At 55.6% G+C, this 22,918-nt stretch overlaps 2 protein-coding genes across 3 annotated transcripts; both read left to right on the top strand.

The window, feature by feature from the left end:
• The first annotated feature begins 64 nt into the window (after positions 1-64).
• On the top strand, positions 65-10,916 carry ING5 (inhibitor of growth family member 5). The gene is made up of 8 exons (XM_084267239.1): positions 65-196; positions 2,564-2,635; positions 3,094-3,260; positions 3,682-3,793; positions 4,625-4,718; positions 6,599-6,734; positions 6,898-6,959; positions 7,799-10,916. The coding sequence occupies exons 1-8, from the start codon at positions 160-162 to the stop codon at positions 7,839-7,841; spliced, it is 723 nt and encodes a 240-aa protein (XP_084123365.1). The 5' UTR covers positions 65-159; the 3' UTR covers positions 7,842-10,916.
• Positions 10,917-11,368: 452 nt separating this feature from the next.
• D2HGDH (D-2-hydroxyglutarate dehydrogenase) lies at positions 11,369-22,486 on the top strand. Of its 2 annotated transcripts, XM_084267090.1 has the most exons (9): positions 11,369-11,529; positions 12,372-12,429; positions 14,333-14,472; positions 15,090-15,283; positions 16,988-17,156; positions 17,972-18,115; positions 19,329-19,471; positions 20,275-20,440; positions 22,071-22,486. In XM_084267090.1, exons 1-9 carry the CDS (start codon positions 11,457-11,459, stop codon positions 22,328-22,330), a joined length of 1,347 nt encoding a protein of 448 aa, XP_084123216.1. In that variant the 5' UTR covers positions 11,369-11,456; the 3' UTR covers positions 22,331-22,486. The 2 variants fall into 2 exon arrangements, with proteins under 2 accessions (XP_084123216.1, XP_084123217.1); XM_084267091.1 differs by lacking the exons at positions 11,369-11,529; positions 12,372-12,429; positions 14,333-14,472 and adding an exon at positions 14,498-14,740.
• Positions 22,487-22,918: the final 432 nt, after the last annotated feature.

The raw sequence follows: 22,918 nt of genomic DNA, 5'->3' as shown, positions 1-22,918 counted from the left end.
CCCTCATGAATATGCATCGGGCGCCTCCCCCCGCGGCCAATGGGGGCCGGGCGCGCTCTGAATACGGGATGAGGCCGCGGCCGCGGCCCTTGTCATGCGGGGCCGGCAGGCGGCGGCGGCGGCGGGAAGCGGCGGCGGCGGGGCGGCGCGGGCCGCAAGATGGCGACCGCCATGTACCTGGAGCACTACCTGGACAGTGAGCGCGGGGCGCGGGGCGGGCGGCGGGAGGAGGAGGGGGAGGAGAAGGAGGAGGAAGGGGGGGGAGGGCGGCGGCGGCGGCGGCGGCCGGGGCGGTAGCGGCGGCGGCGCGGGAATTAGAACTGCGCCACGGGCTGGGCTGTGCGGCGGGGGCGGGGCCGCGGCCGCGTCATCAGCCGGCGCCGCGCGTCAGCGCCGCGCGTCGGGCGGCCGGTGAGGCGGGGGAGTGGGCCCGGCGCGGCCTCCGCCCCGCAGCCCGGGCCCCCGGGGAGCTGCGCGGCCCGGCCCGGCCCGGCCTGGCCTGTCCGCCCGGCACCGGGGCAGGCGCCGCGGCGGCCGGCGGGCAGTGCGCTCCCCGCGGCCCGGGCGGCAGAGGGGCTGGCGCTGGGTGCTGGGTGCCGGGGCCTGAGCGGCGCCCCGGGCGCTGCCGCCCTCTCCTGGGGAGCGGGGCGGCCGCGCTCCTGCCCAGGGCAAGAAGCCGGCTGGGCAGCCTTGCGGAGGGGGGAGTTAGGCCCCGCTGGCAGCCAGTGAGTGGCCTGCGGTGCTCGCCAGGGCCCCGTCGTGTGCCACGCCTCTGGCAGCCGTCGGGGTGCGGGCACGGAGCGTGCCCCCGGCAGCCCTGCGGGTGGCAGCAGGCCCAGTGGCAGTGCCGGCCTGCTGGAGGGCAGGAAGGCTCTGCAGAGGCATCAGGACAGGCTGGGTCCGTGGGCTGGGGGCAGCTGCGTGAGGTCTCACAGGGCTGGGTCCAGCCGTCCTGTCTGTAACAAGCTCACACAAGGCCACAGGCTGGGACAGAGAAGGCCCTGGGAGTGCTGGTCAGCAGCCAGCTCAACGTGAGCCTGGAGCGTGCTTGGGTGGCCAAGAAGGCCAATGGCATCCTGGCTGGTGTCAGCGCTGGTGTGGCCAGCAGGACCAGGGCAGTGATGGTCCCTCTGTCCTGGGCTCTGGTGAGGCTGCCCTGCGAGTGCCATGTTCAGGTTTGGGGCCCTCACTGCAGGGAGGACGTGGAGGTACTGGAGTGGATCCAGAGAAGGACAACAGAGCTCCAGGTGAGGGGCCTGGAGCACAGGTCTGTCGGGGAGCAGCTGAGGGACCTGGGGTTGTTTAGCCTTGGGAAGAGGAGGCTGAAGGGAGACCCCTTTGCTCTCTGCAGCTACTTCAGAAGAGGGTGTAGTGTGGTGGGGCTTGGTCTCTCCTCCCAAGCAACGAACGATAGGACAAAAGGAAATGGCATCATGTTGATGCTGCATCAGGGGAGGTTTAGATTGGATCTTATGAAAAATTTCTTCACCAAAAGGATCATCAGGCATTGGAACAGGCTGCCCAGGGAGGGTGGGGCAGTCCCCATCCGTGGAGGTGCTCAAGGAACCTCTGGACGTGGCCCTTTTGGGAAAAGGTTTGGCAGATGCAGTGGGGTTGGGTTGACAGTTGGACTTGATGATCTCAGAGGTCTTTTCTGACCTTAAAGACTGTGACTCTGTGATCCCTTTGAGCAGGAGCTCTGCAGGCTTGAACATCGATCGTTCTGCCAAATGACCAGATGAATCCTGGGGTGGGGAACAGCTCTCACTGGGCGGTTTCTCAGTGAAAACCTGTGAACCTTAGGAAGGGGTTGGGAATCTCTTCCCAGGGAGGGCTGTCAGGCACTGGAATGGGCTGCCAGGGAGGTGGTGGAGTTGCCGTCCCTGGTGGGATTTAGAAGGTGGGTGGATGTGGTGCTGAGTGACATGGCTCAGTGGTGGCTTTGGCAGGTTGGGGTGATGGTTGTGCTTGATGATCTGAAGGGTCACAGAATCACAGGGGCTGGAAGGGGCCTCCAGAGCCCATGGGGTCCAACCCCCTGCCAAAGCAGCTCCCTAGGACAGGGCACACAGGGCGGTGTCCAGACAGGGCTGGAATCTCTCCAGAGAAGGAGACTCCACACCCCCTGGGCAGCCTGTCCCAGGGCTCCCTCACCCTCACTGGGGAAAAGTTCTTCCCCACGTTGGTGTGGAACTCCCTGGGCTCCAACTTGCAGCCACTGCCCCTTGTCCTGTCCCCACAGACACTGAAAAGGGGCTGCCCATTTCCCCTGCATCCCCTGCTTGAGATATTGATAAACATTAATCAGGTCCCCCCCTTAGTCTTCTTCTCTCCAGGCTGAACATCCCAGCTCACTCAGCCTTTCCTCACAGGGGAGCTGGTCCCTTCCAGCCAAGTCAGTTGTGTGATTCCCCACGTGTACAGGTGTCGTGGCTGTGGGTGACCCAGCCAGTGGCCCCACAGACCTTCTGAGCCAGCAGCTCAGCTTCGTGCTGCGTGTCCACGGCCACGTGGCTGCTGGGAGGACAACGTGCTGCAGCCTTTCTTGCCTCCTGTGTTCCAGGCATTGAAAACCTGCCCTGTGAGCTCCAGAGGAACTTCCAGCTGATGAGGGAGCTGGACCAGCGGACAGAAGGTGTGTGCAGGGATTGCAGCAGGCCAGGCCTCAGCCCCCAGCCCAGGAAGGGCCCTCTGCAGACTCAGCCTGAAGGGACACTTCTCCCCTCTCTGGTGTTCCCCTTTTTTCCTGGAGGAATGGTGAATGGCCCTGAAGGAAATCGTGTTCTGCATGCAGGAAGAGAGGTTTGAAGTTTAGGAACCCCCCCCTTCTTCCCTGGGTTTAGTTTCTGGCCTTACCTGTCAGCCTCTCCTCTGAAGTAACTCTTGAGAAAGCAGAATCACACCACAAGCTGTTGAAGGGTGAATAACTCCATTCTTTTTTAAAAGAAAAGGTAAATAAGGGGTCAGGGGACGTCAGAAACCTGTCAGCTGGGGGGGGGGGGGGGGGGCTTCTAAGTGCTGGAGAGAAGGGAAGCAGTACTTCCTTTGGCAGGTGGCTTTCTCACCTGTGGGGACTGTGTCTCTGCCCCTCAGATAAGAAGGTGGAAATCGACGGTCTGGCAGCAGAATACATCCAGTCTGTGAAGAACATGTTACCTGAGGAGAGAGTGGAGCACCTGAAGAAAATCCAGAGTGCCTACAGCAAGTGCAAAGAGTACAGTGATGATAAAGTCCAGCTGGCCATGCAGACCTACGAGATGGTGAGCAGCCCAGGCCCTCAGGCTTGTTAAAACTGCTCCTACTCTGCAGTGGGTGCAGATGGCCCCACAGCGCCTGTTTTCCCCTGATACATTCGTGGTTGGGGTTACATATCTTACTGAAACAAATGTCTAGTTCTCCAGGTTGCTATTTTTACCTCTGCCCCCTCCCTCCCTTTCCCTCTGGAGGGGTTGGGTGCTCTTTCTTTTCCCTGTTTTCCTTTGGCTTGCTGTTGTTTTTCTCTCCTCCGCCTCGATTCCCTCTGCGTGTCCTGTACCCCTTCCCTTTTCCCACTCTGGTCCCCCTTTCAGCCCTTGCTCTGAATCACCATGCCCCCTGCTATTAGACCTTCCTGTTTTCATCTGGGGACTTCAATTCTGTCTATTTCTTGACGTTCAGTTGGTGGTTTCCTGTTGTGTGCAGGTGGATAAGCACATCCGCCGCCTGGACGCGGACTTGGCGCGCTTCGAGGCAGATCTGAAAGATAAACTGGAAGGCAGCGACTTTGAAAGCCCTGGATCAAGAAGCCTGAAAAGTGTGTATCCCCTCTGCATATAGCAGCCTTTTCCAGCACTAACCAGAAAGGCTGAGGTGTAAAACAGCCTCTCCTTGCTGGAGGAAGGAAAGCACTTCTTCTCTACTCGTTTTTTAACGCCCTTCAAACTCGACAGAAGGATCTGGCTCCACTTGCCAGATCACCCACGGTGCCTGGGTGTAAGGAGGCTGCTGTCCAAGGGGGGAGCTCACCCTGGCAAAGCTGAAGGGATGTCCTTGCAGCTCTTGAGTGTGTAACAGTTTCAGTTTCAGCCTTGATCTGTTGCTGAGAAGGTTCTAAGAGCTTTTTGAGGAGAGAAATTTGTCCGGTTTCTTCCCTTTGTCAGCATTAGGACATTAATTGAGCTGAGAACAGCAGGAAAAATTAGGAGGTCGAGGAAGTTGTCAGTTTGTGTAACATAAACCAGAAATCTGGGTTGATTGTAGTGAAATTCAAGCAGGGTTAACAGCAGGACAGCTTTATACCTTTGAACTGGGAAATAAGGGGTATGAGCAGGGATCTGGAGATAAGCTACGTTAGTTATTGAATAACAAATTAATTGTCTGAGCATTTAAAAGTACCCTGATAGGCTTTTTGAAGTGTTAGGGCATATCTAATCAAGCTGCCTGGTGCAGCCAGGCAGGCTGGCATTGCTGTGCCGTGCAGGAGTTGGGCACTCAGTGCCAGCTTGGCACATCTGTGGCATAAAAGATGTGTTTCAGAATCAGCATTCCTGCTGGGCTCCCTGTGAAAGAAGGATTTTGAAACAAGAAGTGGATGAAGCACCTGGCAGTGGTGCTGGTGCTCAGGGTGGGGTTTGCTCCTTTACAGAGGGACGGAGTCAGAAGGACAAACGAGGCTCTCGTGGCCGAGGCAGGCGAGCGTCTGAGGAAGACACCCCAAAGAAGAAGAAGCTCAAAGGAGGGTAAGGCATGGCTTTGGCTGGCACTTCATGAGTCATAGAATCATAGAATGGGCTGGGTTGGGAGGGACCCCAAGGATCACAGAGCTCCAAATCCCCTGCCACAGGCAGGGACACCAACCTCCAGGCCTGGAGCTACACAAGGTTGCCCAGGGCCCCATCCAACCTGGCCTTGAACACCCCCAGGGATGGGGCACCCACCACTCTCTCTGTGAAAAACTTCCCCCTAATATCCAATCTAAACCTTCCCTCCTTTAGCTTTAATCCATCCCCCTTGTCCTGCCAGTCTCTGCCCTTTTAACAAGCTGATGCCCCTCCTGTTCCTCTGCTCCCTTCAGGGACTGGAAGGCTGCAATGAGGTCCCCCCACAGCCTTCTCCTCTCCAGGCTGACCCAGCCCAGCTCCCTCAGCCTCTCTCCATAGGGGAGCTGCTCCAGCCCTCTGAGCATCTCCATGGCTCCTCTGACCCCTCTCCAACAGCCCCACATCTTTCTTGTACTGGGGCCCCAGATCTGGACACAGGACTCCAGCTGGGGCCTCAGGAGTCTTCTGCCAGCTCCTGTTACCCTATTTATGACTCTGGATAGGGAGCATCTGGGTGTGTTCTGTGGCCTTACTGTGTTTCATTAGTGCCCTGCTTAGGACAAGTCAGCTTTGTTAATTAACTCCTGGGCTGGCATGTGGCATGCTTGGAATGCCCTCGGACTGGAAGGACAGCATCAGCCTCTTGCTGTTGGCAAGCTGGGAGGAAATCCACTGGGGCTGGGGGGGTGGGTTTTGTCATGCAGCTATTTTTAACAGTTGCTTGTGGGACTTGACTGTGAGAAGAAACACTTGCCCATCAGGACAAAGACTGATGTTCTGTTTGTCTAATTGTGGAGAATACTGGAGGTTGCTTTCCAAACAATCATGCCCTAAATAGTCATGAATAATTTGGCTTTGTGAAGTGAGGGGGAAATGTCCTCTCTCTGTCCCCTGGTTTATGTTAGAGGGGCCCTGTTAATTCCAGTTTTTCACTTGGCTCAATGGAGGGGAGGGGCAGAAAAGAAAAACAATTAGTTTCCAGGGAGAGTTACTGTCATGTAAACCTGAACCTTTCCTGTCACCTGGCAGGGAGCAAAGGGGCTGCAGTGGGATTCCTCTGTCTGCAGGCAGAAGTGCTCTGTGCATTGTTACTGTAGCCTGGCACATACAAATCCTCCTCTTAATCCTTTCTAGCCAAGCTCCTGTTTAGTGTTTGCTCTCCTGGAGAGAGTCCAGAGGAGGCTACAGAGATGATGAAGGGCCTGGAGCATCTCCCCTGTGAGAAAAGGCTGAGTGAGCTGGGACTGTTCAGCCTGGAGAGAAGCAGCCTGAGAGGGGATCTGATCAATGGGGATCAATATCTGAAGGGTGGGACACAGGGGGACATGGGCAGCCTCTGCTCAGTGTCTGTGGGGACAGGACAAGGGGTGATGACCTCAAGTTGGAGCCCAGGGAGTTCCACAGCAACATGGGGAAGAACTTTTCCCCAGTGAGGGTGAGGGAGCCCTGGGACAGGCTGCCCAGGGGGTGTGGAGTCTCCTTCTCTGGAGAGATTCCAGCCCCGTCTGGACACCGACCTGTGTGACCTGTCCTAGGGAGCTGCTTTGGCAGGGGGTTGGACCCCATGGGCTCTGGAGGGCCCTTCCAGCCCCTACAGCTCTGTGATCCTGCACTGCCCACCTTACAATGGTAATTGTTGGCTAATACCTGATGACATCATCAATCTAAAGCAGGGGCAGTGGGTTGGAGGGAAGGTGACTCTTTCCAAACCAGGTTTCCCAAGTGGGATTCAGCTCTTGCAGCATGGTGTGACCTACAACTGACAAGTGTTTCCATCTTCACTGTGTCCTCCTGCACAGATCTGAGTTTGCTGACACCATCCTCTCAGTGCATCCCTCTGATGTCCTGGACATGCCAGTGGACCCCAACGAACCCACGTACTGCTTGTGTCACCAGGTGTCCTATGGAGAGATGATTGGCTGTGACAACCCAGATGTAAGCACTTGAGATCCTTTCTGTTCAGCTCACTGCTCCCTCAGGGGTCTTGGGTTTCCCAGGGGGCAGCACTTGTTCAGACAGAGCAAACTGCTGTGAAACACTAAGCATCCTTCCTGAGTTTTGGGGGTTTCCCCCCCCCCCCCCCCTTTCTGTTTTGCAGTGCCCAATTGAATGGTTCCACTTTGCCTGCGTGGACCTCACCACCAAACCAAAAGGGAAATGGTAAGTGTGACCAGAGCCAGCTTCCCTTACTCCTGTCAGGCTCCAGTTTCCCTCAGGGATCACAGGAAGAACTGAACCCCCATGGTGACCCTTCCTGACAGAGGAGCTTCGCTCTTGTCATCAAGGACTCGTGTCCTCTGGGGTTTGGGATTATGCTTGTGTGAAGGTAGAAGGTGGGAGGGGAACCTTCCTCCTGTAGTCTACTCTCCAGGAGTTTCAGCTGCTCTGGCTTCTCCTGGGAGCAAGAAACAGAGGCAGGCATGTGCATGCTGAACCTCTGAGGACTGGTGTGTGTGTTACATCTCAGGTTTGCTGCATGGGCACATAGTTGGTGGCTGTGTGAGAAAACAGGGTTTAGGGGTTGTTTTTTCCCTTCTGGAAGCAGGGTTTGAAGGCAGCTCTGGGTTTTGGTCATGCATGTGCTCATCTTGAAGAGAATTTGGGCTTCCCTGGTACCTCGTTGGTGTTCAGTGCTCTCCTTAACAGAAGGTGCCTGTTGGGCACAGGCTTGATTGAAAGCAAAGTGTGATCTTTGGAGGGGGAAGGATGGAGGGAGCTGAAGGAATGTATCTCTTCTTCTGCCTGGAGAGGAAGGAGCTACTTGGAGTAACTTCTAAGTGACTGAAATACAGAGCATCACAGCAGTGAGGGGCTGCTGAGCCCTGGCAGCTCTCTGGTGCTGTTCCCACTCCCCACCAGCATTGGTTCAGCCCCTTCTCTGTTCCCCCCAGGCTTCCTGCATGGCATGAACATCGTTGCAGCTAAATTGGCTGCTGTTGGACCATCTTCTCATTTCCAGCTACCATCAAGAACTCATCTCTGCCTCTTTCTCCCTGCAGGTTTTGTCCACGTTGTGTTCAGGAAAAAAAGAAAAAGAAGTAAGGAATAGAGGGGGATACATCCTCTGAGGCAAGAAGAGTTTAATATATTCCTTCCCTCACGTTGCAATATTATCTTTGATTATTATTTCTTTTAAATTGCCCTCCCCTTCCTGGTATGATATTTAATTGTCCAGTGGCCAGTTGTTATTCCTGTTCTTCCCTAAGAAACTGACTTTGGGAGGGAGAGTGTTTTCCATGGGGATTTAATGTGTCTCCCACTTGCACAGCACTGAAATGGGTGTCACTGTGAAGGGCTCAGGCAGCCTGAGGCTGTAGCCCAGAGGAGCCTGAAGTCCCTCTGGGGGAGAGGGAAAGAAGTTAGGCTCTGTTGTTAGGGGGTGAAGCCCCTGTGTTGGGGGGCTTTGTAGTACAGGAAGGAACAGGAAAGCTGGTTGGCTGTTCCCAAGGTCCTTTTCCTCCCAGTACCATGCTTCATTTTGGCAGGGGAGGGATGGAGAGGGGTGAGCTCCCACCTCTGGGAATCCTCTGTCTGCCTTCACGCTGCCTTTACCACACCTGCTCTTGCACCCATTGATGTGAACCCCAACTGAAGGAAACCATTTGGCTCCTCACCTCCTAGGGAAGGTTTGGCTTTTGGGGAGAAGATCCTCAAATAGCAAAGCAAATGTCCTGCAGTGTTTTAGTGACCCAGAGTGAAGGCCTTCCCTCTTCTGGCTGCTTCCATTCCGTTGGATATCCTTTGAGCACGTTGCTGTGGAGGGAGGGATGGAAGGTTGGGTTCACTCACAGGGCAAGATGAAGGCCTGATGTCTTTGCTGTGTGATAGTGCTGCTGTTGAAGAAGGCCACTGAGTAGGAATGTTCTGAAACTCCTCATCCTTTCTCTTTTAGTGGGAGCACATTTGCATGCTCTTGACTTCTTTAAGCTGCCTTTCAGATTATGAATGTGAATCCTCTCATCACAGGAAGGAAGAGAAGGAAATCAGGACTAGGAAAACAAAAGTCTTCCTGGGGTGTTTTTTTTTTCCTTCCTCTGAGTTTTAGTGGACACAGAAGCTGAGGGGTAACTCTTGTCTTCATATATATATCCCCTGTATCATGGGGCTTACCCACCTACCATTAAAGTTGCTGTGGGGAAATGTGGTCCTGCTGGAAAAAAGCCCAAACTACCCCCACTGCCCACAGCAGTAGGCACTGTGGGACAGGGGCTTTGCTGGCTCTGGTCCCTGGGGTGCTGGTGGCTGCTCTCTGTGGGGCTGGGCATTGCTTTGGGTACCCTTGTGCAGGAACTTGGTACAGACTGCTCAAAGGCAGTTAAAATCTTCAAGATAAACTTTTCTTCTGCTGTCAAAACAGTCAGAGTAAACAGTACAGACAGAAAAAAAAGCCCAGCCAACCACTTCTAGTTGAAATTTGGCACCTGCTCCCAAAAGAAAAATATAGATATTATTTTTTTCCCATTACACAAACCCCCTTCCTTGGGTTTTGCAACAGAAGGAAGCAGAACACAGCTGCCAGTTTCCCTTCCCCACTTTGCTCTCTTGGGCTTTGCAGATGCTGCAGGTATGTCAAGACTGACCTAAGACCATTCTTGGTACTGAGACAGCTTCTCTGCAACCAGGAGTTGGACTTGATGATCCCTATGATCCCTTCCAACTCAATCTATTGATTTATTGCACCTGCTACAGGGAAAGAAGCCCTCAGCCCAACCCCCTTGGCTCCAGGGCCCTGTCATGGAAAGCAGGACGTTGTTCCCCTACATCCTGTCGCTCCACAGGTGGTGTATGAAGTTCCCATAGTCGTGTTTACAAGATGATGTGCTGCTTGTCACTGTGGAAAGCAGACAGGCAGGTGGAAAGCAGGTTGCTGGAGGGAAGGGGGGAAGCTGAGTCACACAAACCCCAACTTGGAAATAGTCACCCCTCTCTTTTCTTTTTATTTTTTTTCCCTCTTTTTTTTTTCCCTCTTTCTGCCTCTTTTTTTGAGAGGAGTTTATTTGTGATACCTCATGAGCCAGCCTTAATTCAGTAACCAGTGAGAGAGACCTGTACCTCATTGACCTGCCACACTGGATTCATGTAGGAGTGTAACTGGTGGTGGTGCCGTGTCCGGCTCGACTTTCCCCCTCCCATCCGATGGTGTTGCATACAACCCGGGGTTGGGTTCCCCTGCCCTCCTGTGCATCTTTTCCCTTCCCTATGGCTTTATCAGTAGTGTTATCACCATAGATTTCAGTGTTTTGATCTGAAACAATCTGCTGTGCCTCTCTGGAGGCGCTGCTGGGAACGGGCCCTCCTGGAGGAGCTGAGGGGGGGGCAGCCACGGTGTCCCTGTGCCAGCCCTCCTGGGGCTGGGGAGAGCAGGTGTTTTTCCTTGGAACCCAGCAAAGCAAACAGAGAGCAGCGTGAGGGGCTGGGACAGGCTGCCCAGAGAGGGGGTGATGCCCCATCCCTGGGGGTGTCCAAGGCCAGGTTGGATGGGGCCCTGGGCAACCTTGTGTAGCTCCAGGCCTGGAGGTTGGTGGCCCTGCCTGTGGCAGGGGGGTTGGAGCTCTGTGACCCTTCCCATTGTATGCTTCTATGCTTGTCATTGTTATGATGTAACATCTGGACTGTGTCAGAACATCTGGCAGCTCCTACCAGCAATAAACTGCCCCGTGGGAGGCTGCACCAGCAGCACAGGGGCTGGGCCGGGCTCAAGTCCATCCCTCAGCCAGGCACACCCTGGCTTTTTAAACACTTTTTTTAAAACTCCTCCTAGACAGGAATACCAGTAGCCTTCCTCTTTTAGCTTAGGAAAGGATTTCAGTCCTTCTCCCGCAATTTTGAATGTACAGTGTTAAGCACAGGCTGCCCTTGGAGCAGGACTGGGATCCCTAATGTGGAGCCCCCAGGTCCCTCCCCCCTGGCTGCAGCTCTGTTGCAAACTGGGGGTGCCAGGACTTGGATGGGGTGGTTCTGTAGGTTAAAGGAAGGAGCTCTGCGTGTCCCCCCCCTGTAAATGAAGAGACGATAAACCTTTTTATTCGAGGCAGAGAGATGTATATCTGTATTTTTTGGATCATGCTACAGATACCGGGTATATTGTAATAAATAAAGTATTTTTGGGAACAGAGAGCTACGGCAGCGTGTTTGCGGCGACGGGAGCGTGTGTGTTTTTTTTTGGGGGGGGGGGGGGGGGAGTCCATGCTGTACCCCGGGCCGCGGTGGGGAGGGTCCCTGGGGTGGGGGGGGGGGGGGTGAGGATGGGCAGGGGCTGGGCGCGGCCGGGCACTAGGACCTGCGCGGCCCAGGCGGTGTGGCGGCCGCTTGCCGTGCGCATGCGCCGTGGGCGAGCCGCAGCGCTGCGAAGGGCCGGGGGTCTGTCCGCAGCTCCTCCCGCGGGGGCAGGGACACCCCCCCCACCCCCCTGAGCCCCGCCGAGCTCGGCCTGGCCTCGCCGGAGCCGCGGGGATGTGGGCCGGGCCCCGCCGCTGCGCTCCGTGGCGCCGCTGGGCCCCGCTGAGGCGGCTGTGGAGCTGCCGCGGCGGGGCCCGGCCCTGGGGCCGCGGGGCCTGCGGCTCGGCCGAGGTCGCTCCGGCCGGGCAGCGGTACGGCGTGCGGCGGCTGCCCTTCGCCCGCGTGGCCGGCGCCGACCTGGCCTTCTTCGAGCGCCTGATGCCGGGCAGGGTGGTCACGGACCCCGAGCAGCTGGAGCCCTTCAACGTGGACTGGCTGCGCTCGGTGCGAGGTAAGCGAGCTCTCTGCGCCCTGGCTCCCCCCAGCCCCGCTGCCCCGGGAGATGGAATCAGAGAATCCCAGACTGCTCCGGGTTGGAAGGGACCCCAAGGGTCACAGAGCTCCAACCCCCTGCCACAGGCAGGGACACCAACCCCCAGGCCTGGAGCTACACAAGGTTGCCCAGGGCCCCATCCAGCCTGGCCTTGAACACCCCCAGGGATGGGGCACCCACCCCCTCTCTGGGCAGCCTGTTCCAGCCCCTCACCACTCTCTCTGGAAAAAACTTCCCCCTAATATCTCATCTAACCCTTCCCTCCTTCAGCTTTAAAAGATTCCCGGGTTGTTTGCGGCCGCAGAGCACAGCCAGCTCTCACCACAGGGGGTGTTGAGATCTGCTTGGCGGCTGGAGATCGCTCAGGCTTTCGTGAACAAACCAACCCGAGTCCTCTCGCCTTGCTGATCACCAGTCTCGGTGGCAGCTCTGGCTGAACCTCAGAAAACAAGAGCTGTGAAGTGCCCTGTCCCAGGGAGCTGCTTTGGCAGGGGGGTTGGACACCATGATCTCTCCAGGTCCCTTCCAGCCCCTACCATTCTATCATCTGTTGCTTTTCTCAAAGGCTCAGTGAGAATTTAAAGCCTCTCCCATTGCTCCCAGGGGCAACTGAGCCTCTGTATCCCTGCAGAGCTTTCCCAGGGAGAGCCTGCTGCTGGAAGCATCTGGTTTGAAAGTTGTTAAAATGCCTCTGCCTTGCAGTGTGGGTGGTGTTTAAGACTTGATGCTTTCCCACCTTTTCCTTCCTGAGCTCTCCAGAGCTCACGCCTTGCCCTGAGAGTTCTCTGCTTTCCTTGCAGGCTGTAGCAAGCTGATGTTGAAGCCACAGACAACAGCAGAGGTATCTCAGGTTCTCAGGTAATACACACCTTTTCCTCCTGGTTTGAGCTGGCAGGTGAAGGGAACCCTCAGGTGTTCAGGCACTATCTGCAGGACCTGTCTTGTGCTTGAGCTCTCCTGACTTCAGCTCTCCTTTCTGCTCTTCATGTCCCCACTGCCCTGGGGCTGCTTCCTGACATCCAGCTGCTCCCAGGACAGGAAACACTGCATCCCAGTTGCTTATCCAGGGGTACATGTGTCTCTGCTGATGGGTAGGCAGTGTTGCTTGTCTAAAAATCCTCCAGTTTCCTGACTAGGAATGTTTTCACACAGAGAGCTGAAGTTTTTCAAGGCAGAAAGGGACTTGTGTTCCCCCTGGCCCTGGGCTTTTCTGGGGGGATGGTCTCCTGTCAGTATCAGGTGGAAACAAAGGCCCAAGTTTTGTTTGTTTTACAAAATCAAGTTCAGGCTTCTTCCCAAAGGCTAAGCAGGCAGGAGCAACCTGCCTCAACCCAAAGAGGAGAGGTTGTGATGGGCAGAGCTCTGCAGGGACAGGGCAGGTGGGGGGGTGAGGGGCTGAGGCAGGGGAGGAGGGGAGGAGGAGGGCAGTGATGCCTGAAACCACTGCCAGAGGTGGTGTGTCAGAGTGCTGAGGAAGCCAGGGTGTCAGCAGAGGCTGCTGCCTGGGTAGTTTCTCATACAGGCAGAGAGTGGTGATTTCCAGGCTGCTGCTGGGTGGCAGATCTGTAGGGGGGTGTGGGGACAGCCCCCAGTGTTCACTCCTGGGGTGGGGGTGGGGGTTTAGCCCTGGCTGGAGGCCACATGCCCACCAAGGTCAGTCTGTGACTCCCCTTTTTAGTTGGACAGGGGAGAAAATAGATACATTAAGAAGCTCTGGAGTCAAAATAAGGATGGGGAGAGATCATTCTGTCAGCACTGACATGGGCAAAGCAGACTCAACACAGAGTGAAGAAGGAAAACTGTCTTAATTTGTTACACTACACTACAAAGAACAGTGAAACTGGAGTCTGGCCTGTGACCAAATCTTAAAACAAATGCAGATTTTAAAACACTTCCCCACCACCACTCCCTTCTCAGCAGACTTCACTCAGGATTTCACTCCCTTCTTCCCCCTGCTCACAGCACAGGGGGGCAGGGACTGGGAAACAGTGGGGTTCTGGGTCACTTCTTCATGAGCTGCTTTCCTTTTCCAGGTCTTACAACATCTCTAACCTCCCTCCCTGCTCCCTTCTTAGCAGACTTCACTCTGGACATGATTTCTCTCCCTTCTTGCCCCCAATGGCAGCACAGGGGGGCAGGGACTGGGAGATGGGGGTTCAGTCAGTCCCTTGGGAGTTGGTTTCCTTCCCAGCCCAGGGCAGGGGGGGCATTCACTCCACACCCCCCCCTGCTGCACCTGGGGTCTCACCCACAGCAGACAGTCCTCCATGAACTTCTCCAATGTGAATCCTTTCCCCCAGGGCTTTATCTCTTTATCCCAGTGTCTCTCAGTCCCAGTCCTCCACAGGATTCCCAGCCTCCCCCCAGCAAACCTGTTCCTATGCAGATATTTCTCACCTCTGTGTCTCTGACTCTCCTCTTGGCTGCAGGTGCTGGCAGGGGCTTGTTCCAACGTGGGGTCACAGCATCTCCTGTCTGTCTCCACCTGCTCCACCCAGCCTGGAGCCCCTCCACAGGCTGCAGGTGGGGGCTGGGCCTTTCCCATGGGTTTCTCCAGGGGCTGCAGGGGCATCTTTCTCTCCAGCACCTGGTCCTTCTATCAGTCATCAGGCAAAGCACCATCTAAGGCTTAATACTGTTTAATTGGGAGGACTGTTGAGCACTTGCAGTAGTAAACTTGGACGTGGAGGTGCAGGTCTCCTGACAGACTGAATTATGGTGTTAAAAGGGGTGAGACACAGAGAAACCTTTCTCCTTCCAGGTACTGCCACGAGAGGAACCTGGCAGTGACCCCACAGGGGGGTAACACAGGCCTCGTTGGGGGCAGTGTCCCTGTCTTTGATGAGATCATTCTCTCCACTGCTCTCATGAACCGGATCATCAGCTTTGACAAGGTGTCTGGTAAATACCCTTAGAGACATGGAAAGGAACCCCTGGCCCTAAGCCAGCTGTTCTGGGAGCCAGTAACTGCAGGGTCAGCAAGGTTCAGCCCAGCAAGATCAGAGATCCCCTTCATCCTGATGTAATCCTTAGATTGTAACAGTAGCAGATGTCAAAATGCATCTGGTGTTGTCAGAAAGAGAAGAGAAGAGAAACCTGGACATCCTGCTCATGAATTAGATGAGAAACCCAGCATGTGATGGCATTGAAGGCAACACCTGGTGACTGTGTAAGCAGAGGGGAGGGATGGAGAAAACTTAGAGGTGGGTTGGGCTTTGAGAGGTGAGAATCAGGCTGGCATCAGGATTTCAGCTCTCGGAGAGGGAGAACAGCAGGCAGAGGTACACTTCATGCTGCTGTGGCTTACCTGTCCAAATATTAATGGGAAAGCTCCCCTCAGCTTAAAGAGGGGTAGGATAGTGCCCTGTAGCTTGCACAGACTCCTTGGCTGTTTAAATTGACTCCAAAAAAGCTCCAAAGGAAGAGAAGAGGCAGTCACACCTGCTGTCCTTAACCCACCTTTTAAGGGGGCAGCTTCTCCTTGGGCATCAGCTGGTAGCAGGACGTTTGTGTTTCAGGAATCCTTGTGTGCCAGGCTGGCTGCATCTTAGAGAAGCTCAACGAGTACTTGGAGGGGCAGGGGTTTGTCATGCCCCTGGACCTGGGGGCGAAGGGCAGCTGTCACATCGGTGGCAACGTGGCCACGAACGCTGGAGGCCTGCGGCTCCTGAGATACGGCTCCCTGCGAGGGACAGTGCTAGGGCTGGAAGTGGTAAGGAGGGTAGCTGGCACGTCCCTTCTGTGTTTGGAACTCTACTGCTTGTCTTGTTTCCTGCTGCTCTGACCCTCAGCTGTCCCTTATGCAGGCAACTTTCCTCTGTGGGCCTCGGCTCTTGAACTTTTCCATGTGTGGAGAAAGGGCAGCACGTGTCTGTGTGTCTGTGTGTGTGTGTGTGTGGCAGCTGTTACTGCTGCCAAATCATAGAATCACAGACTGGTCTGGGTTGGAAGGGACCCCAAGGATCACAGAGCTCCAACCCCCTGCCACAGGCAGGGACACCAACCTCCAGGCCTGGAGCAACACAAGGGTGCCCAGGGCCCCAGCTAACCTGGCCCTGAACACCCCCAGGGATGGGGCACCCACCACCTCTCTGGGCAGCCTGTTCCAGCCCCTCACCACTCTCTCTGGAAAAAACTTCCCCCTAATATCTAATCTAAACCTTCCCTCCTTTAGCTTTAGTCCATTCCCCCTTGTCCTGCCATTATCTGCTCTTCTAAAAAGTTGAATCCCCTCCTGCTTATAAGCTCCCTTCAGGGACTGGAAGGCTGCAATGAGGTCCCCCCACAGCCTTCTCTTCTCCAGGCTGAACAAGCCCAGTTCCCTGGGCCCCCAGCCCCCACCTCTGTCCTTACTGCCAGAAGTGATAGCAGGTGGCTTTCTAATCCAGAGGGGTGGAAAGAAGGCAGGGAGAGATTTGAGTGATCCCAAGTTACCTCTGTGGGGTTGGCTCCTCTGCAGAGCGGTGAGTGTGTGGGACGCCCTGCCACATCCACTCTGTTGCAGTGGCTGCTCACTCAGGTTTTAATAGAGCTTTGGGTTTGTCTGGCTGTTGGCTTTCTCCTGGAGTCTTTGCTTCAGTGCTGTGTGCAAAGGCTGGGCTTAGTGGTTCTGACAGAGTTGGGAGCTGAGAGCTCGTAGGGAATCATAGAATCATAGAATGGTCTGGGTTGGAAGGGACCCCAAGGATCATAGAGCTCCAACCCCCCCTGCCACAGGCAGGGACACCAACCTCCAGGCCTGGAGCTACACAAGGCTGCCCAGGGCCCCATCCAACCTGGCCTTGAACACCCCCAGGGACGGGGCACCCACCTCCTCTCTGGGCAGCCTGTTCCAGCCCCTCACCACTCTCTCTGTAAAAAACTTCCCCCTAATATCTAATCTAAACCTTCCCTCCTTTAGCTTTAGTCCAAGGAGCAAAAGCCTGCTTTGGGTTTGTTGTGCTGGCCCAGAAAAGACAGATTTGTCCATCAGGTTGGTCCCTCTAGTGTCAAACAGCCTTTAATAACATGTCTTGGAGATGGTCAGCACAAGTGCTGGAGGACTTGCTTCACTCTGGGTACCAGTGCTCACCGTTTCGTTCCCTGTTCCCATGGAATAACAGGAGCTGCAGCTGCAAGAAGGGCTGAAGAAGGGCTCATCTTCTCCCCCACTGCTAAGAGAAGCAGAGCAGACTCACTCTGTTTGTGCTGGTGGCACATGTGCAGACAGCACTGTGCGTAGGGAAGGTTGGGGTGGGATTTAGAGGAGAGGAAGAGCTGGATGTGGTGGAACAGGGATGGGAGGGTGGGAGTGGCTGTGCTGCCCGCTGCTCAGGGCTGGTGGCAGCTGTCCCTCAGGCTGGCAGCAGAGCAGCCAGCCACAGCAGATTGCCAGTGGGTGCTTTGAGGGGGTCCCTGTCCTCCTGCCCTCCCACAGGTGCTGGCAGACGGCTCGGCTCTGGACTGCCTGGCCTCCCTGCGCAAGGACAACACCGGCTACGACCTGAAGCAGCTCTTCATCGGGTCCGAGGGCACCTTGGGGGTCATCACTGCTGTCTCCATACTCTGTCCTCAGAAGCCCCAGGCTGTGAAGCTGGCATTCCTAGGTAGGAGCTGGTGTCAGTAATTTCACACCTGAATTCAGAGGCTGGGAAAGGAATAGGAATGGGGAGGGGAGAGCACTGACCAGCCTGCTGAGCTGAACTGCTGGTGGCACCTTCTTTGGAGAAGCAGTGTGGGGCTGCTGCTGAAATCCAGGTGTAAGCTGCCTGTGGTGTAAAGGTGCTGGGGTATTCATATGTGGTGACAGGGAAGTGCAGTCTGCAGGCCAGGGTCTGGATCAGCAGTGTACATGCCAGGAACAGCTCCTTAAAAGCTGCTTCCAAGCGAACCCCCAGCAGGGCTGTCAGAGGGGTTTGTGGGGACCCTTCACTGAGACTGCTTTGGGTTTTTCTCAAACCCCTCCCAGGCCATCAGGTGCTCCTCAGGCAGCTTGTCCATGTTGGATGTGGCCTCGAGAGCCAAGAGCTGGACTCCTAGGAGGGGCAGACCTGTGGAATGCAAGCAGTGGACCCTAGAGTTTGCCCAGAGTCTCAGAGTGGCTTTTAAATCTCTCTTGGGTTGCCCTCTTGCCTGTGCTGAGAACTGAGGGGCAGGCAGATACTTCTCCATGAACTGTCTTAGCGGTGTTTAAGATGTGTTGTCACAGCAAAGGCTAATTTCTGTATCCTCCTGCTGCTCTCCTCTGAAGTCCTTCCCAGGCACTGCTGATTTAAACCCACCCAGGGTGGCAGTTTGCATTTTCTGGAGGTGGGAAGGATGACCTGAAGCCTGATGGACTTTTTGAAACATCTCATAAGGTTTTTAGGGGCTGTTTTTTTGGGTTTTTTGTTCCTGATTCCTCTCCATGTTCTGTCTGAAGGGTGTCAGAGCTTTGCTAAGGTTCTGGAAACATTCACAACCTGCAGAGCCATGCTGGGGGAGATCCTGTCTGCCTACGAGTTCATGGATGAGAAGTGCATGGAACTGGTTGAGAGACACCTCAGGCTCTCCAGCCCTGTGACAGGTACCAGTGTCCTTCGCGCTGTAGGAACCGCTGTCACAGCCCAGTGGGATGCATTTGTACAGCAGTGAGAGCATCCCTGGTCCTTTCTGTACCCAGAGTTCCAATTCCACTTCTACTTGTTCCCACAAAGCTGCTGGTCTGAGAAGTGGTGGTGAGGGAGGAGTGGCTGACACGCGGGACACTGCGCTGCCGTCCAGTGAGACCTGGGCAGGATGGAGAGCTGGGCAGGGGGAAACCAGATGGGGTTCAACAAAAGCAAGTGGAGAGTCTGGCACCTGGGAAGGAATAACTGCTGGAATCAGGACAGGCTGGGGGTGACCTGCTGGAGAGGAGCTCTGTGGAGAAGGACCTGGGGGTCCTGGTGGGTGACAGGGTGGCCATGAGCCAGCAGTGTGCCCTGGGGGCTGAGAGAGACAATGGGATCCTGGGGGAATCAGGAGGAGTGTGGGCAGCAGGTCACAGGAGGGGATCCTCCCCCTCTGCTCTGCCCTGCTCAGGCCCCACCTGGGGTGTTGTGTCCAGTTCTGGGCTCCCTGGTGTAAAAAGGACAGGGATCTCCTGGAGAGAGTCCAGAGGAGGCTACAGAGATGGTGAAGGGCCTGGAGCATCTCCCCTGTGAGGAAAGGCTGAGTGAGCTGGGGCTGTTCAGCCTGGAGAAAAGAAGACTAAGGGGGGACCTTATGAATGTTTATCAATATCTGAAGCATGGGATGCAGGGGGACATGGGCAGCCCCTTTTCAGTGTCTGTGGGGACAGGACAAGGGGCAATGGCTGCAAGTTGGAGTGCAGGAAGTTCCACACCAACATGGGGAAGAACTTTTCCCCAGTGAGGGTGAGGGAGCCCTGGGACAGGCTGCCCAGGGGGTGTGGAGTCTCCTTCTCTGGAGAGATTCCAGCCCCGTCTGGACACCGGCCTGTGTGCCCTGTCCTAGGGAGCTGCTTTGGCAGGGGGTTGGACCCCATGGGCTCTGGAGGGCCCTTCCCACCCCTATGACTCTGTGAGTGTGTGAGGGGAAGGACAGGGCACGTGGGTGACATGCTGGGCAGGTAAAGGATTGCCAGCTGAGCAGCCCTTCTGCCTGGCACCAGAGAATCCAGGCAATAGAGCGACCTGGTGAAGCGTGCCAAGCTTGGGGAAAGCTCCAGCAACTGCACTGGATTCCTGTGCTTGTACCCCAGAGCACCCCCTTACTCTCTTCTCCCTCACTTTCAGACAGCCCTTTTTATGTTCTAATCGAGACTTCGGGCTCCAACTGCACCCATGATGAAGAGAAACTGAACAGCTTCCTGGTGCAGGCCATGGCTTCTGGGCTGGTCTGTGATGGAACCGTGGCAACAGACAGTGGGAAAATAAAGGCAAGTGATTGTTTCCCCTTGTGTGAACCTCTCTGACACGATCCTCTACCTGGACTGTTTCATAGGGAACTGTTTCTTCCAGCCCTTGTTCCCACACTGCCCCTTGCAGGTCAGTAGAGAGGCCACATCCCTGCTTCTTGGGAAAGCCAAACCAGCTCTGAGGACAGTGTCCAGAAAGTGTTATCAATAGCTTCCAAGAGGCAGAGGGTACTGAGGAAGATCAGAAGTTCATGCTGATGTTATATCCAGAGGATCAAGACTCTTGAGGAGGATCACAAAGATGCTCAGAGGGCTGAGTCAGCTCCCCTATGGAGAGAGGCTGAGGGAGCTGGGCTGGGTCAGCCTGGAGAAGAGAAGGCTGTGGGGGGACCTCATTGCAGCCTTCCAGTCCCTGAAGGGAGCAGAGGAACAGGAGGGGAATGGGCTTGTTAAAAGGGTAGATAATGGCAGGACAAGGGGGATGGAGTGAAGCTGAAGGAGGGAAGGGTTAGATGAGGGATTAGGGGGAACTTCTTTGCAGAGAGAGTGGTGAGGGGCTGGAACAGGCTGCCCAGAGAGGGGGTGGGTGCCCCATCCCTGGGGGTGTTCAAGGCCAGGTTGGATGGGGCCCTGGGCAACCTTGTGTAGCTCCAGGCCTGGAGGTTGGTGTCCCTGCCTGTGGCAGGGGGGTTGGAGCTCTGTGACCCTTGGGATCCCTCCCAACCCAGCCCAGGCTGGGATTCTCTGATTCTTTGTCCCTCTGGGCTGTGAATCCTGGAACCCCAGGGGCTGCTGGATTCACCTGGCTCTCTGTGGTTGCTCAGGCGCTGTGGGGCCTGCGGGAGCGGATCACCGAGGCCCTCGCGCGCGACGGCTGCGTCTACAAGTACGACCTCTCCCTGCCTGTGGGGAAGCTCTACAACCTCGTCACCGACGTCAGGGCTCGGCTGGGCCCCAGGGCCAAAAACGTGGTGGGCTACGGGCACTTGGGTAAGTGTGGGTGCTGGGGAAGGAGGTGGTTGCTGCTTGGGCTCCAGTCTGTGCTGTGCAGCTTCCCAGTAGTGGTTAAAGGGGGGGTTTAGAGGAGTGGGAGGCTGAGAGCTGCCAGGAGGAGGAGGATGTGGTGAGGTCTTGTTTGAATTTCACTGCTTGCAGAGTGTGTGTCCTCTGTGTGAACAGCAGGTTGCTGGCCAGTCAGCCACTGAACCAGCCCCAGCCACTTCTGTCTTCTTGCTCTGTGCTTTCTATTTCAGTATGTAGGCTGTTAATTGGACAGTCAATGTGATTAGTGTACTTAGACATGTTCAGCAGATAAACCCTTTCTCATCCAGAGTCATCAGTCATAGTGGAAATCAGCGTTGTCTGAGCCATTAAACCCTCCCAAAAAGAACAATAAAAATAAGGTACAGAAGGGCTGGTACACTTTTCAGATTGCTTTGTGACTAACTTGATTTTACAGGCAGGTAAATGGGTAACTTAACAGCTGTTCTGTTTAAAAAAAACAAACCAAAAACCCCCAAACCAAACCACAGACAAAAGGAGAACAGCCTTCAGCACCCTGGGTTTGGAAAGGTTTGAAAGCCCTGGAAAGACACACCTGTGTAGCACAGGCTGCCTCTGGTAGCTCTTGGTATTGAGGAATAAGCTGAGAGTAAACCCTGAGGGTTTGCTGGGATGCAGGAAGAGGTTCTGGATGGAGAATGAGTACGTTGTGTTTATCTTTGCCTGTGCTGTGTGAGCACCCAGCGACCTCGTGCCTCATCGGGTGCCGTCACAGGCAAGTGGCAGAAGGGGCACACGTTCTGCTTGCCTGGTTCCTGTTGACACAGTGCCAGAGAGCACAGCCAGAGCAGGGGCAGAGCAAGTGATGAAGGGCCACGTTAGAACCTCATGGCCACTCTGAAATGCCACTGGGGAAGCCTCTGGCACACCAGCACGGCACGGCTCCTTGAATGGCAACGTCCTAAGGGGGGGGAGTTTGGACGTAGCTTCACTGGGAACACTTCCTCAAGTGCTGTACTGAGCATGGAAGAGGAGCAGGTCCTGGTGGGACTGTTTCTGCGTGGAGAGCCCTGACGTTTGTAGGGCAGTGAGCTTGTCCTCTCTCACACGGTTTGCAGCCAAGCACAGGCACTGTTGTGCGAGTATGTGAAGGAGGCAGTAATCACAGAGTCACAGAACCATAGGGGTTGGAAGGGCCCTCCAGAGCCCATGGGGTCCAACCCCCTGCCAAAGCAGCTCCCTAGGACAGGGCACACAGCTCGGTGTCCAGACGGGGCTGGAATCTCTCCAGAGAAGGAGACTCCACACCCCCTGGGCAGCCTGTCCCAGGGCTCCCTCACCCTCACTGGGGAAAAGTTCTTCCCCATGTTGCTGTGGAACTCCCTGTGCTCCAACTTGCAGCCATTGCCCCTTGCCCTGTCTCCACAGACACTGAAAAGGGGCTGCCCATTTCCCCCTGCATCCCATCCTTCAGATATTGATGAACATTAATGAGGTCCCCCCTTAGTCTTCTTCTCTCCAGGCTGAACAGCCCCAGCTCACTCAGCCTTTCCTCACAGGGGAGATGCTTGGCCACCAGGTTTTTCTTACCCCCCACCTCTGTGATGTTTTCTTCCAGGAGATGGAAACCTGCACTTGAACATCACAGCAGATTCCTACAGCCATTCCCTGCTGGAGGCCATTGAGCCCTTTGTGTACGAGTGGGCTGCGAGGTACAACGGCAGCATCAGTGCAGAGCACGGGCTGGGCTTCAAGAAGAAGCAGTTCATTCAGTACAGCAAACCCCCTGAGGCAATCTCTCTGATGCAGCGTTTCAAAGCCATGCTGGACCCCAAAGGGATCCTCAACCCCTACAAGGTGCTGCCCTCCAGCTCCTGATGGAGCAGATACCATCACAAGAGGTGGGCACCTCTGCCTTGGGAACTGCATAGAACCTCAGGGACAGACTCATGGATGAAGTGAGCATGTGGAGTGCTCCTCCTTTTCTTTCCCTAGTGTAATGGAACCAGTAAAGGACCATGGTTCCTCTGTTCAGGCATGCCTGGCCTCTCTGAAAAGAGCACGTTACTGGTGTGCATCGTGTGGGGTTCCCATTTCACGTGAGCACCCAAACCAGGCGTGCTGGTACCACGTGTGGGAGCTCCAGCTCTTTCCCCTGGGTGTGCTCTGATTGATTTGTGAAGCAACACCAGCCAGAGGAGGTGTTTCCTCACTCAGGGTGTACAAGTGAAGCAGCAGAGGCACAGGAGAAGAACCTGTGGATGCTGTACCACCAGCTCCAAGTGAAAAACGTTGCTCTTCCTCCCTTGGTTTGATCTAATACACTTGTCCAAAAGCCTACAACAGCAACAAGTTGTGGCCTCTTCAGTGGTGCCACCTGCATCAGTGGTGTCCCACGTACAAGCAGGTACAGGTCTGAGTCCTGGAAGGGCTGGCCAGAGGAGAGGACACCCAGAGCCCTGGGTT

Source organism: Gallinula chloropus, assembly GCF_964237585.1.
Source record: "Gallinula chloropus genome assembly, chromosome: 8".
Taxonomy (NCBI): Eukaryota; Metazoa; Chordata; class Aves; order Gruiformes; family Rallidae; genus Gallinula; species Gallinula chloropus.
This window is presented reverse-complemented; position numbering and strand designations above follow the sequence as displayed.

Coding starts and splice junctions, on each gene's coding strand:
- ING5 (XM_084267239.1), top strand. CDS start 160: ATGGCGACCGCCATGTACCTGGAGCACTACCTGGACA. Junction 197..2,563: donor CCTGGAGCACTACCTGGACA/GTGAGCGCGGGG, acceptor CCTGTGTTCCAG/GCATTGAAAACCTGCCCTGT. Junction 6,735..6,897: donor TTGGCTGTGACAACCCAGAT/GTAAGCACTTGA, acceptor TCTGTTTTGCAG/TGCCCAATTGAATGGTTCCA.
- D2HGDH (XM_084267090.1), top strand. CDS start 11,457: ATGCCGGGCAGGGTGGTCACGGACCCCGAGCAGCTGGAGCCCTTCAAC. Junction 19,472..20,274: donor CAGACAGTGGGAAAATAAAG/GCAAGTGATTGT, acceptor GTGGTTGCTCAG/GCGCTGTGGGGCCTGCGGGA. Junction 20,441..22,070: donor GGTGGGCTACGGGCACTTGG/GTAAGTGTGGGT, acceptor GTTTTCTTCCAG/GAGATGGAAACCTGCACTTG.